General features: G+C 44.3%; 1 protein-coding gene across 1 annotated transcript; it reads right to left on the reverse strand.

The window, feature by feature from the left end:
* Positions 1-649: 649 nt before the first annotated feature.
* On the reverse strand, positions 650-11,941 carry LOC307238408 (desmocollin 2-like protein). The gene is made up of 17 exons (XM_080011368.1): positions 11,863-11,941; positions 11,341-11,431; positions 11,025-11,230; positions 10,810-10,917; positions 10,157-10,312; positions 9,759-9,903; positions 8,985-9,139; positions 8,022-8,156; positions 7,705-7,890; positions 7,343-7,590; positions 7,027-7,169; positions 5,353-5,574; positions 4,738-4,959; positions 4,394-4,509; positions 3,929-4,270; positions 3,277-3,506; positions 650-1,690 (listed from the first exon to the last, which is right to left on the reverse strand). Exons 1-16 carry the CDS (start codon positions 11,905-11,907, stop codon positions 3,291-3,293), a joined length of 2,736 nt encoding a protein of 911 aa, XP_079867494.1. The 5' UTR covers positions 11,908-11,941; the 3' UTR covers positions 650-1,690; positions 3,277-3,290.
* Positions 11,942-12,910: the final 969 nt, after the last annotated feature.

Here is a 12,910-nt window from a genome sequence, read left to right on the forward strand (position 1 = left end):
GGTTTTTGGTTTTTTTTACATGCTGGGGCGGAGGGGGGATTTGGATTCAAATTTGATCTGCATGTCATCTCAGATAATATGCAAGCACTTGCATTGTTTGCGAACACCAGCGTTATTTCTATATATCGCTAATAGGAACGATAATCCCTAATCTTTTCTAAGCCTAATAAGATCAGGGAGTCGTGGGGGGATTTTACCAATCGTTTGAGTTTGGGGGGGTTTCGAGGCCTAGGCAAGGCGGTATTACTTATTTATGCTCCGGCGTGCATAATGTGAAGACCTTGTTATCCGCATATTCTCACCCGAATATAATGCAGCGTTTTGAATCATTTATTTCAAACGACGGAAATTCAACCCACAATTATGTATAATATTTTGAGTTTCGCATATAACAAAACTAAGGTTTGGGATATAAAACATGTGTGTGTGTGTGTGTGTGTAATAAACCAATGCAGCAGTGATTATTGACAAAACACACCACCGTGTTTTAAGTGTACTACCTGACACCTGAGCTAAATATTAGGTAAGAGCAGACTTTTCATGTACGTGGCGTTGCCATGGATACCGTGCAGGCCAGACAACCACAACCCATTAATCATTCACCTCAATGTAAATATGTAAGAACAAAATGATCAGCCTAAAAATAACCCAACGTTTTGAATCATTTATTTCAAACGATGGAAATTCAAAGCACAATTATACATATTCTTGAGAACTTTCCACATAAGAACGGTGAGAAAAGCAAGGTTTGGAAATTCAAATGAAATAAAAGTGTGTGTGTGTGTATGCGCGATAGCAGAAAGGGTGCTCCTCCTAACTACTGCAATACATGTATGTTTGGTTGTGTGTGTGTATGTGTGTGTGTGTGTGTATGTGTGTGTGTGTATGTGTGTGTGTGTGTGTGTGTGTGTGTCTGCGTGTGTGTGTCTGTGTGCCTTCACGTGTGTGTGTGTGTGTGTATGTGTGTGTGTGTGTGTGCCCTCATGTATGTGTGTGTGCGTGCCTTCATGTGTGTATGTGTGTGTGTATGTGTATGTATGTGTGTGTGCCTTCATGTGTGTGTGTGTGTGTGTGTGTGTAATAAGCCAAGACAGCGATACAGCAATGACGTTATTTTTGACAAAACACCACACACACACACACACACACACACACACACACACACACACCAGTGCACGACCTGATACCTGAGTAACTATTAGCTGCAGGGCAGGGTTTTTATTTACATGCCATTGCTATGGATACCGTGCGGGCCTGCCAGACAACCACACCCTGTTAATCATTCACATCAGCGTGCAGTAACGAAACGGTTGTGCATCTGATTTTGTTCTCCCTTTTGTTTTACGAAAAAGGGAGAAAAAAGTTCCGGTAAAGGTGGAATTATTTCAAACGCGCCCGCTTCCAATCGGAGTTTTTTCTTATATAGCGGTAAAGCAAATCTTTTCACTCCTTAACGCGACACGACACGACACGACACAACGACACAGGAGCCAAAGATGATTCCGAATATAATTACAACAGCAACGATTCCAGGCTTTTGAAGTTGTGAAACAATCTGTGAGTGGCTCGCACGCCACAGGGTGGAGAAATGACAGCTTCCGAGGTGTGGTTTCGGGGAAGGAGGCTCGATGACAAATTGCTGCTCCCAGACGACACCCTGGCGCAGACTCAATGGCTCCGGTTGTCGGGCCTCAACAGCCACAAACATAAATAATGAAAGGTAACTGATGAGAACTCTCTCTTGAATATCCCAACTCCGGCATTAGCATTAGCATTAGCATTAGCGTTAGCGTTAGCGTTCGCGTTCTTTTTTTCATGCGGGCGTATTTATATGAACACATAAATACACTTACATTCACATGAAAATAACATTGGACATAAATGAATGAATACAAGTTTTAAAATACTGTTTTCTCTGCATGAGAAGGCATGATTCTTTCTCAAATACAGAATTTTGCTCACAAATGATTGATTTATCCTTCTATTTTTCAAAGTTATTCAATTTCATCCGTTTCCTCAATATTTTCCTATTTATCTCCTTTGCCTGGACACAGTAATACGCCGTGTTCATTGTGCTTGAACACACTTGCACTTCCTTTTATTTCTGGGGCTCCATTCCATTTCCTAGGCTCTCGCTCTGACTTTACGTTTGGGAATCGGTCACGATATAAAAAAACGAGGCGACAAAAGTCAGTCAGTCGAGGTGATGGATGTAAAAAAAACAACTTTATTCTATTAAAGTCGATCACCACAAACTCACTGCTAGTTTTTTTCTTTTTTTACATTCTCTGCAGAAACGACCGGCAAAAACCATCCCCCACTACTTATGTACACAATATATGCAGAGGACACTTAACACGGCTTGACACCACTCAGCGACATCTCTCCGTCTCTCTCTCTCTCTCAGGAGGTAAACTGTACAAAGGAGGAAGTCTGGGCTGCGAAGGGAGCAGTCCTTATAGTGAACAGCAGTCTCAAACCTGGCAAAGAAATCGACAGAGCCCCGCGGCACCTAGTTCGCTCTGAAGATGCTTATACTCGTACTATTCATTACTGACCTGTGATTTTGTTTTTTTTTGGTTCCCTCGTAATCAAGTTTCTGCTGTTGTGACATGACTTGTCGAAAATAAAGGAACCTCTCTCTCTCTCTGTCTCTGCCTGCCAACTGTCCAAATCCCAGTGTCTCAAAACAACCAAAGAACCCCTCATAACCCAGCCCAGATAACCCCCCTGATCAGGCTTCCAGGACGACTGTAGCGGGACTGGAGGTGGTTGAGGCCTCCAAACACCGTGTCGTTGCCCCCCCCCCCCCCCCCCCCCCCCCCGGAAACAACCACCTCGCCCTCACTTCCATTCATATAAACCTGTCCGTCCCGAACCCGCCCCGCCCGTCACGGTATTACGGGGACCGAACTTGTTTACGGCCAGTTCACGGATGCCAACAGGAGTGATACTGTGTGTCTATTTTTTATTTTTTTGTTCACGTTAGGTGTATTCACATGAACATCTATGACACCGGACGCCGGGTTCAGCTTTTGAGACGGTGGCTCACATGGGCCAACCATAAATAACCAAATTAAAAAACGACATCTCCACTGCCTCTGACCAACCAAACGCGCGGACGAAAAAAGAAAACCCTGCAAAACCATAAAAAAAGAGTTTAAACGATTTTCAAAATGTAAAAATGCTAAATGTAACCCATTTTAAAGGACAGCGTTTGTCAGTGCAAAAGTGAAAAACAGTGTCCAGACTCCAGACCGTAACGGCATCCTTTACCGTTTTTGCATTGTTCATTTCTTGGCGGGCACCTCCTTGCAGACGCCTGCTAGAGTTTTGAACTTGGGTCCCAGGGTGTTCAGGAAGTCCAGGTTTTCCAGGTCCCGGGGGTCGGCGTCGCTGCAGCAGTGCACGGAGCCGGGCGGCGAGCCCTGGCCCTCGAAGCCGTACGAGTGCAAAACGTCCTCGGCGTAGTCGCCTTCCGCCTCCGACTCCATGTAGGCCAGCTTCTGCGGAGACGACAGAAGGAAAGAGCCCCGTCGTCAACCCGTACAAAGTGGTATTACGAGCGGCGGGGCTTTACACGGCAAACAGAGGAGAGGATCTTCGCTCCACGAGCTGGTGGGAACTATTCAAGTCTGCAGAAGGACAATAACAGCTTCGATGTCTCCGGAGGGTGGACTAAGCCCTCGCAGACAGCTACAAGGTTATTCAACACACTGATTGGGTTGAAAGGGGATCTGGATGTTTAGCACTTCAACAAAATGAGATGACTTTAAAACAGGGCTTCTGAGGAGAAGTAGCGATCAAAGGTTCCGCCCTTTTTTTTTCTCAAACCAAGTTTCGGTTCTCACTCTTTTGCCGGAGTGGCTCCGGCCTCCTGAGTCATTTCAAAGATTAGTCAAAAGCAGAGAAAGGTTTAGAACGTTACCTGCTGGAGATACAGGCCGTTGGTGAGCCAGGTGTGATGAAGGGCCGAAGAGTCGTAGTTTCCCTCGCTGAACTGGCCGAACTGGCCGGTGCCGAACTGGCCGGTGCTGAACTGGCCGGTGCCGAACTGGCCGGTGCCGAACTGGGAGCTATCGTACTGTTGTTGGGAGAAGGTGTTCTTGACGAAACCCGGAAACTGACCCATCCCGTTGTCCTTGATGCTGAATCCTCCGATGGTGCTGGCGCTCCTGTTGGCGACCCAGCTGGGGCTCAGCGGGCCGCCCTTCACCGAGCCCATTTCCTGTTCGTTCCCGGCGGGGTGTCCGATGATGAGGTTCGAGTCCTGGGGGGAGAACAACAGCCACGCCAGCGATCAAAACACGGAGCTTTTCGGAGGAAACGCGGGCTCGAGCCCAGCTTCTCTCCGCCGCCTTTCGCCTTTGAACTTGCGCCCGGGTGCACCCACCACTTCATCTCCCGGGTACTCGATGTTGGACTTGAGCAGGACTCCGCCGCTGTCCTCTATGTTGTCCATGTCCAGCTTGCCCCTCTTCGTGACGCAGAAGAACCCGAGGCACAGGCCTGAAACGGGACACGGGGAGTTAGCGCCGGAAGCTTCGCTGCTGCCAATGAGATGTTTGAAACACGTGATTCCATCGTCTTTATCCTCTCAGTGTTAGAGTTAGCGTATGTGCCTTTATTGTCTATTTCATCGTTTTTTGTGAGTTTATATTTATTGTTTATGATTTGTCATCTATCTAACTATCGATCTATCCATCCCTCCATCCCTCCCTCCATCTATATCCTCACAGAGCAGCAGCAGCAGGATCAGGGGCAGCAGCAGGGCCAGGATCCCCAGGGGCCCCATGGACATGGTGCTCTGGCGGGTGGTGCAGGCCCCGTTCCAGCAGTGGCAGACCCTGACATGGACGGTCTGGACCCTCCCGGAACCCTGGAGGTCGTTCACCTCCAGGGAGACCTCGTACATCTCCCTGGGGAGGTCTCGGGTCTGCTCCAGCATGGCCGCCGTGTCTGGTTAAAAACATATAAAATTCAGTGAAATGATAATGCTGTTCACAGTGGTGTAAAAAAAAGGCATCCCACTAATAATAGTAGTAATTAGTCTTTTGACATTAAAACCAAGACAATCAATAAAACAATTAATGTGAACATAAGCGTTTGCTTATTATTAATTTCATGATTTTAATTTATTGTTTATTGTGGTTCCCTAGGTTTATTGTACATTGCCCATTTATATTGTTCACTGTTAATCTTTATTGGTTTTTTGTACATCAATCATCAATTTTTCTATCTTCTAGTTAATATTTAGTGAAGCGTAATGTTTATTGTATATTATCTATCTATCTATCTATCTATCTATCTATCTATCTATCTATCTATCTATCCCATCATTATCTACTTTACCGTTAAGCTTATTCAGGGCCCATTTGCCGTCATGCGGCTCTACCAGCTTGAAGCTGAAGGGGGCCCCATAGGGCGGCTGGTCCTTGTCGGTAGCGGTCACCAGGGTGGATCCCAGAGTCCCCTCCTTCTCACAGACCACCAGCTCCCTGGAGGGCAGCTCTGGGACCTCGTCGTTCACGTCCTTCACGTTGATAACTACTGTTCCAGTTCCCGTTTTGGAGCCTGAACCGAGAGGAAAACACCATGTGAGCGAGAGAGAGTGAAATCGAACCAGAACAGAGCAACGAAGCAAACTGGGCTCACTATCACATACTGTATATATACGGGCGGGTCTCAGGAGGATACAGTATATGCAGTTTATAGCAATATAGCATATATTGTTTTTATTGTATTATTTTATTTCATATTTAGGTTTATTGCATACTTATTTTGTTGTAATTTTTTTTTGCCTATGGGTTCTCTCCAGGGATGAATAAAGTATCTATCTATCTATCTATCTATCTATCTATCTGTCTATCTGTCCGTCCGTCTGTCTGTCTGTCTGTCTGTCTGTCTATCAATCTGTCTGTCTGTCTGTCTGTCTGTCTGTCTGTCTATATGCCTATATGCCTGTATGCCTGTATGTCTGTCCGTATTTTGTATGTATTTTTAACATTTAATATATATATTTATATTTTTTTATTTGTATTGTATATTATGTATTGTATATTATATGCTTTGTATCTTTTAATATAAATATCATTATTTCATTTTCATCATTTCTACAGTCAGACTAGCAAACTATGACTGATAGTGGCGTCATTCTTAAAACACAGGTTGTACCAGTGGGTTTTTGTCGGCTTGCTTAGAACACGAAGGTGAGGGTTATTTGTTCAGACACTGACTTAGGGCGGAGTGTCGGTTTGGCGCGAATCTGAGACAAGAGACCGGTTTGACAATGTGTCACAAAACACAGGAAAAAACAAAAATGACAGATGGCTTAACCCAAGACCAGGAAGAAACCTGATTGAGTAAAAGGTGTTAAGCACGTTATGTTGCGGTGAGTTAATATACCATTATTAACCCAAGACCAGGAAGAAACCTGATTGAGTAAAAGGTGTTAAGCACGTTATGTTGCGGTGAGTTAATATACCATTATTAACCCAAGACCAGGAAGAAACCTGATTGAGTAAAAGGTGTTAAGCACGTTATGTTGCGGTGAGTAATTATACCATTATTATAATTATGATTCACCTTATCCACGTGAATTAACCGAAGGCTCACGATTGACAAGCTCATGATTTAGGATGATGTCTTTGTTAGGGTTTACATGTTCTACAATGTCCAGACTAATGTGAAATTACGATCATGACGAGTCAGTCTTGACATGAAATGTACCATCAAAATCTAACTAGCCAACCCAAAATCGACCCCTCTGTATACACTGTTTTCAAAACCGAATGCATACATACAAATACACATTTTTATTTCATGTTTTATGATCGAACTTGATGCTATATGACATTATGTTATACTGTATCAACTTTTTTCATGTTTATCTATTATTTCAGGTTTATTTAACTTATTTCATGTTAAATGAACTTATTTCAAGTTATATAAGCGTATTTTATGTTAAATGAACGAATTTCACGGTATTCATGTAAAATTGAGCTATTCCATGTTATCTGAACTTACTGGCGTCCACGGCCTTCATGGTGATGTTGTAAATCCCGTCTTGGACAAAAGAGGATTCTCTGTCGATGGTGTTTGCCACTCTCAGTTTTCCTGAATTCATGTCCACCTTGATCCAGGAGGCCGGGTCCGAGGTCTTGTAGTACCTAAGGAGGAAGCGTTTCAACCATTTTTACATGCTAAAACACTCATCTTTTGTATTGTATATATAACGTTGTAACCGGGGGAAAAAAAAAACCCCAAAAAATTATTGACGCTGCACTATAGCTCCACCCAGTAGTCGAGCCACATCGTGGAATTACAAAATAAAAGCGCTAACTTGATGCCGGCGCCGCTCTTGGTCTCTGGGTCCAGCGCCGTGTAGCTCCCGATCTCGGTGCCGTTGGGCGTGTTCTCCTTCACGGTGAAGTAGACCGTCGGCGCCTGGAATTCCGGGCCCTCGTCCACATCGCCCACGCCGATGCTCACGGGGATGGACGCCCACACGGCCTTCGTGCCGTTCAGCTCGGCCTCGTTCCGGGCCCCTATGTTCAGTATCACCTTCTTGGTTTTCTCGTAGTCCAAAGGCTGGGGAGGAAAACAGGCATCGAGAATTCTAAACGTGTCCAAAAACACGACTCTACCCGTCCAGAAATGTCATTTTACCACCCCAATAATTGAGCGGTTAATGGACGAGCTCACCTTGGTGAGGTACAGCAGCCCTTCGTTGCTCTTGGGGTCTCTCTCCATCCTGAAGTTGCCATTTTCGTCTCCGTTGATGATGACAAATTGAGAATTCCAGTTGGGCGTGTTTTTTAAATCCTTATCCTCGACCGGAATCCGGAGGACGAGTCGCTCGCCTTGGTTCTCCTCAATGCTCACGTCGTACTGCGGTACAGAAGGTCCAGAATTAAGCACAACACAACTGTTATGAAGTGAAATGAACACAGTGAAACGTCTGCCATGAGACCAAATGTGAAAATATGCTTGAGAAGTGTTCATGGCACTCAGTGGCTCACCGACGTCTTTGTGAAGCTGGGTGGGTTGTCGTTGATGTCTCCCAGGGTGATGGTTGCCGTGGCGGTGTTGGACAGACCGTCCGCCGCCCCGTCCATGTCCTTGATTTGGACCGTCACCAAATGCGTGTCTTTCACCTGAAGACATCGATGAAAATATCACAGTTAGGAGTATTGACACACAAATAGTTCAGGACAGGACATCGCATCGCTCTAACGAGGGCTGGCCGATATTGACTAAATGGAAAAATATTGTGATTTTATGATAAACTAATTTTTTTTTTTTTGGACAAATGCCCCGACACCGATAATTCAGCGCCTCCGCAAAATATTTACGCGCAAGAAATACCTGACAAACGATCATGAGCAGCGTCAATTCTATGAAGTGCAGAAAATGTCATTACTTTACCGTAATGCAGCCTTGAAGACAAGATTTAAATATACTCGCGATATTACGATAAGACCAACCAAAGCCCCGGACAGTGTTCAGTCCAAAATCGCGGTATCGATACTACATTGATATCTCCTCATCCAGCCCTAGAGGATTCTCAACCAAATCCCAGACCATGTCCGTTTCTCAATACCAAGTACGCAAAGTCCGGACTTGCAGACTTGGTAGTTCAGACTCGGCAAGTTCGACTGGGGAGTACAGACTCCCGGAGACGGGAGGACGCAGGACGGTCATTCTGCGAAATGCATTGTGGGATACTTGGCTGTCCCAAGTCCACACAAGTCACCACCGATGCATCCTCGATAAAATGGGTGGAGCAAGTCCCCGTCCGGGCATTTTGACCGGACTTGGCTTGATGCGGACTTTGAATTGGAACAGCACTTGGGCTGCGACTGATGACGTTTCACGTTTCATGTCCACAAGAACACAAGTACAGACAAGAACGCAGATTGATAAGGGGCCCATGTCTCGTCTGATATCAATATTATATGGACATGGCTATAAAAGTCAGTGACCTCTCGGTCCAGTTGGTCGGTTGTTGTGCTGATGACGCCGGTTTCAGGGTTGATAGTAAACATGCCGGTTCCAGACAGGAGAGAATACTTTATCTTGGTGTGCGGCGTCTTTTCCTGGTCTCTGTCCGTCGCACCGACCATCCCTACCATCGTACCTGGAGCAAATATTTTAGATTAACTGGTCATCCACCAAAATACCATGACTTTGGTACTGGTTCCTAAATTATACTTTCTTTCTTTTTTTTACTTTTATCATGTTTTCAAATAAAAATAAATATCCCTGCCTGGCTTGAAAAAAAAAAAAATATCACTTTAACCAAAGGAAATCGCAGGACACAATTGACTCTTTCTCTACAAAACTTTAGCTTTCCTGACAATGAAGAGATAAATTACTCAGGTCGTTTTTACAACAAATGCCACAGAATGTTTTTGAATACCCAACAGCGTCAAACATCACATTGTGATTGCTACTCTAAAATTATAATATTAAAAAAAGGAATTCAAATAACAATAATAATAATAATAATAATAATAATAATAATAATAATAATAATAATAATAATAATAATAATAAAAATTAGTTTTAGTAATTAGTAGTAGTAATTAGTAGTAGTAATAGTAGTAGTGGTAGTAGTAGTAGTAGTAGTAGTAGTGGTAGTAGTAGTGGTAGTAGTAGTAGTAGAAGTAGTAGTAGTAGTAGTAGTAGTAGTATTAGTACTAGTAGTATACATAAAATAGTAATAAGCTAATAATAATTACGACTGTGTTTCTCACCTGCCTTGCTTTGCTCCAAAACACTGAACCGCTGTGGGCCGGTGAACTCTGGTTTGTTGTCGTTCAAATCGTCGATGATCACAGTGACTGACAGAGGCAGGTCAATCTCTTTGTTGGTGAATTGCTCAAAAACTCTGGCCTCAAACTAAAAAAGAAGTATTTTTAGAAATGACCATTTAGGTGTATTTTGTTCATATTTATGCCGGGGTTTTTATATAGGATCTACTGACACAGAGGTCATAAACTAAGTCTTCCATTGTAGCTTCTATGTAGCGTCACAAAATGTCGGCTGAGTGTTACGAGGGACGTGAATCCAGGCAGGGAGAAGCGGTTGCCAATCAACCAATCCTAATCGAGTATTTCCGCTGAGCAATCGTAATAACAATATGCACGCTCACCACCACCTCTGGGAACTCCTCGCGGTCGATACCGCGGTGCACCCTCAGCATGCCGGTGTCTCTAACCACACTTAACATGCCCACCGGGCGCTGGGTGACCCCGGGTCCGCTGATGGTGTAGTACTTGCTGAAGGTGGAGTTGGCGTTGGTTCCGATCTGCATCAACGGGGGCCGCACACCAAACACTCAATCAACAACATAACATTCTTGGATAAAAATTCCCTAGACCTGGCCCCATGGAATCCTGCCGCAGCATCGGTATTCCGAGACAGGTCCAAACAGATCATGTGTCATCGTGGCAGAGCCATGTGAAAAAAAGGAAGAGTGAAGTAGAGGATTGGCCAAAGTAAACACAAAGTATTGTACGGGTTTGGGTGTGTCAGGGCGTCAACGCCTGTCTGGCTCTCTCCACCCGTGAAAGAAGGAAGGAAAGAAAGAAAGAAAGAAAGAAAGAAAGAAAGAAAGAAAGAAAGAAAGAAAGAAAGAAAGGGGACAGTATGTGCAACATAGATCTTAGCAAAGTGTTTTGGAAGTAATACATATATTGCGTTGAATGGGTTAAAATAGGCCCACAGTACAGTACTTGGGAAGTAATGCCTACATAGTACAGTACATGCTATAGTGCAGTGTTTTGTATTTAATAAGGTTGTTACCAGGTCGATGTTTTTGGGGAAAGGCGGGGTGTCGTTTTCGATGATGTGGAAGGGCGGCAGACCCCAGCGTCTCTTGAAGCGCCTCAGGTGGCCTTTGCTGAGCGGCGCCTGTCACGAACAGCCGTCCATTCAGAATTTTCAAAAACAAAAGCCCCACTGACACCGTCACAATAACGTCGACGGGCTGCCTCGAAATTGTGCAAAGCCTGACTCACCCTGGTTATCCCCACCACGTTGGCGACCAGGACGACGCTCATCTCACTGTTGCGTCCTTCGGCGTCCCGCGCCCGGACGGAAAAGGTGCGCCCGGCCGCGGTCACCTCGACGGCGGTCAGCGCTTCTATCCGACCTCCGCGCGCCGCAAAGTTAGGGTCGCTGGAGCTGAGGCGCAGCGAGGCGGCGTCGCAGTCGTCAAACTCGACTGGGGGAGAGGAGCGGGGGGGGGGGGGAACCAGAGATGGCATCCGTTCCGACGCGATATGGAGCCGAATGTCAAAGTGTCAGGGATTAAATGGGCCTACGCAGACCTACCTTGAGAGATCACATATCCTGCTGGTACCGTCTCTGGAACCGGGACTTGTATGGAGACGGGCAGATAGCAGGGCTCCACCTGGTACAGCAGCTAAACAGACATTACGGCTAAATATTGCATACTGTATAATCGCAATAAACCTATAATAACCTGTAATGCATATAGATATTCCAGCAAAAACGTAATTTACCTGCACTAGTGTGAATGAGTTACGTGTTCGCTATATATATATATAATATGAATATAATTTATTAGGACATAATTTAACTTTTGGGACAAAATAATCTTGCGGATTACCACTTTAAAAACCGGGACAAACTCATGCATATGCAGATTGACCATCTGACCCTATCTTTATTAATCTATGATTTCCCAAGCGTCTGCGGTAACGCAAGCACCATGATGGGTATTGTTAAAACATTTGTCCTCAATATGTTTCTCAAATAATAATAATAAAAAAAAAAAAAATAAATAAAAAAAACAACAACAACAAAAACAAAAACATGAGAGTAACTACTCACAGCAATGAATACAGTGCAGATGTTGAGGGCGCAAGCAGCCGCCATTGTGGAGTTGACGTCCGCTCTAAACTCGGGACTTTCTCTTCCGCGGCAGTTTAGTAATAGGACCACACCCTGAGCCACGCGCCATGACGCACCTTCCCTGCTCCACCTCCACCCTGGGCTTCCCAACGCGGGGCCCGCGGCACGCAAGGGGGTCGCTTCCGAGACGCTTCCCGCACCTTCGTCGTCTTGGGATGGCCTGAAATGGCGCTCCGCACGGTCAACTGTTTATTCATAGGCATTATAGGTTGTCATAAGTTCGTTTCTGTCATAATAAAAATATGATACCATTTTTTTTTATATAATATAATGTAATGTTTTACTTTTTTTTTCAGTTCATTGTGTGTATTTATACTTCTTGCCAGGGACGTGCGGTCAGCGGAGGCCCCGTCGTCGTGAAAAGAAAAACAAATGATGATAAAAAAAACAAAATAAATACGAATATTTTTCTACTGATCTGTGCTATAAATGTAATTTATGTACGATTCCAATCATTTCAATCACTTTTGTTATCGGAATCGAGGGGGGGACTTTTACAACAAAGTCACGGGGATGTTTGTCCAGAAGGATAGGAGAAGGGACTTTACAAGTAAAGGTAAGACCATGCAAACACTGCAGTATATGCTTTTATTTTGTATTGAATGAGTATGGAATCAATTAATTACTAATAGTGATTGTGGAATTGCGATGGCAAATTAAGAACACACGGAGGGTGCAGGGCAAAATGCGCTCTTTCTCTGAGCCGCAATAAAATTAACGTTCTTCCTTGGCCTAATATGAACCTTAACTATGTGTGCGTAAAGAATGCTGATATGAGATATGAAACACAAACCTGTAGTCGATGTAAAGATATTCTATTATATTACATTCTATTCTGTTCTACATATATTATTTGACTATTTTTTTTGTATGTTGTTTTCCACAAAATATGCAAACTCACTCTCACTAATTGAATTGTAGACATTATAGGTTATTACAGGTTTATTATGGGAAAATATGTATTCGG

Source organism: Zeus faber, assembly GCF_960531495.2.
Source record: "Zeus faber genome assembly, chromosome: 12".
Taxonomy (NCBI): domain Eukaryota; kingdom Metazoa; phylum Chordata; class Actinopteri; order Zeiformes; family Zeidae; genus Zeus; species Zeus faber.

Coding starts and splice junctions, on each gene's coding strand:
- LOC307238408 (XM_080011368.1), bottom strand. CDS start 11,907: ATGGCGGCTGCTTGCGCCCTCAACATCTGCACTGTATTCATTGCT. Junction 11,432..11,862: donor TCTGCACTGTATTCATTGCT/GTGAGTAGTTAC, acceptor ATGTCTGTTTAG/CTGCTGTACCAGGTGGAGCC. Junction 11,231..11,340: donor AGGATATGTGATCTCTCAAG/GTAGGTCTGCGT, acceptor CCTCTCCCCCAG/TCGAGTTTGACGACTGCGAC.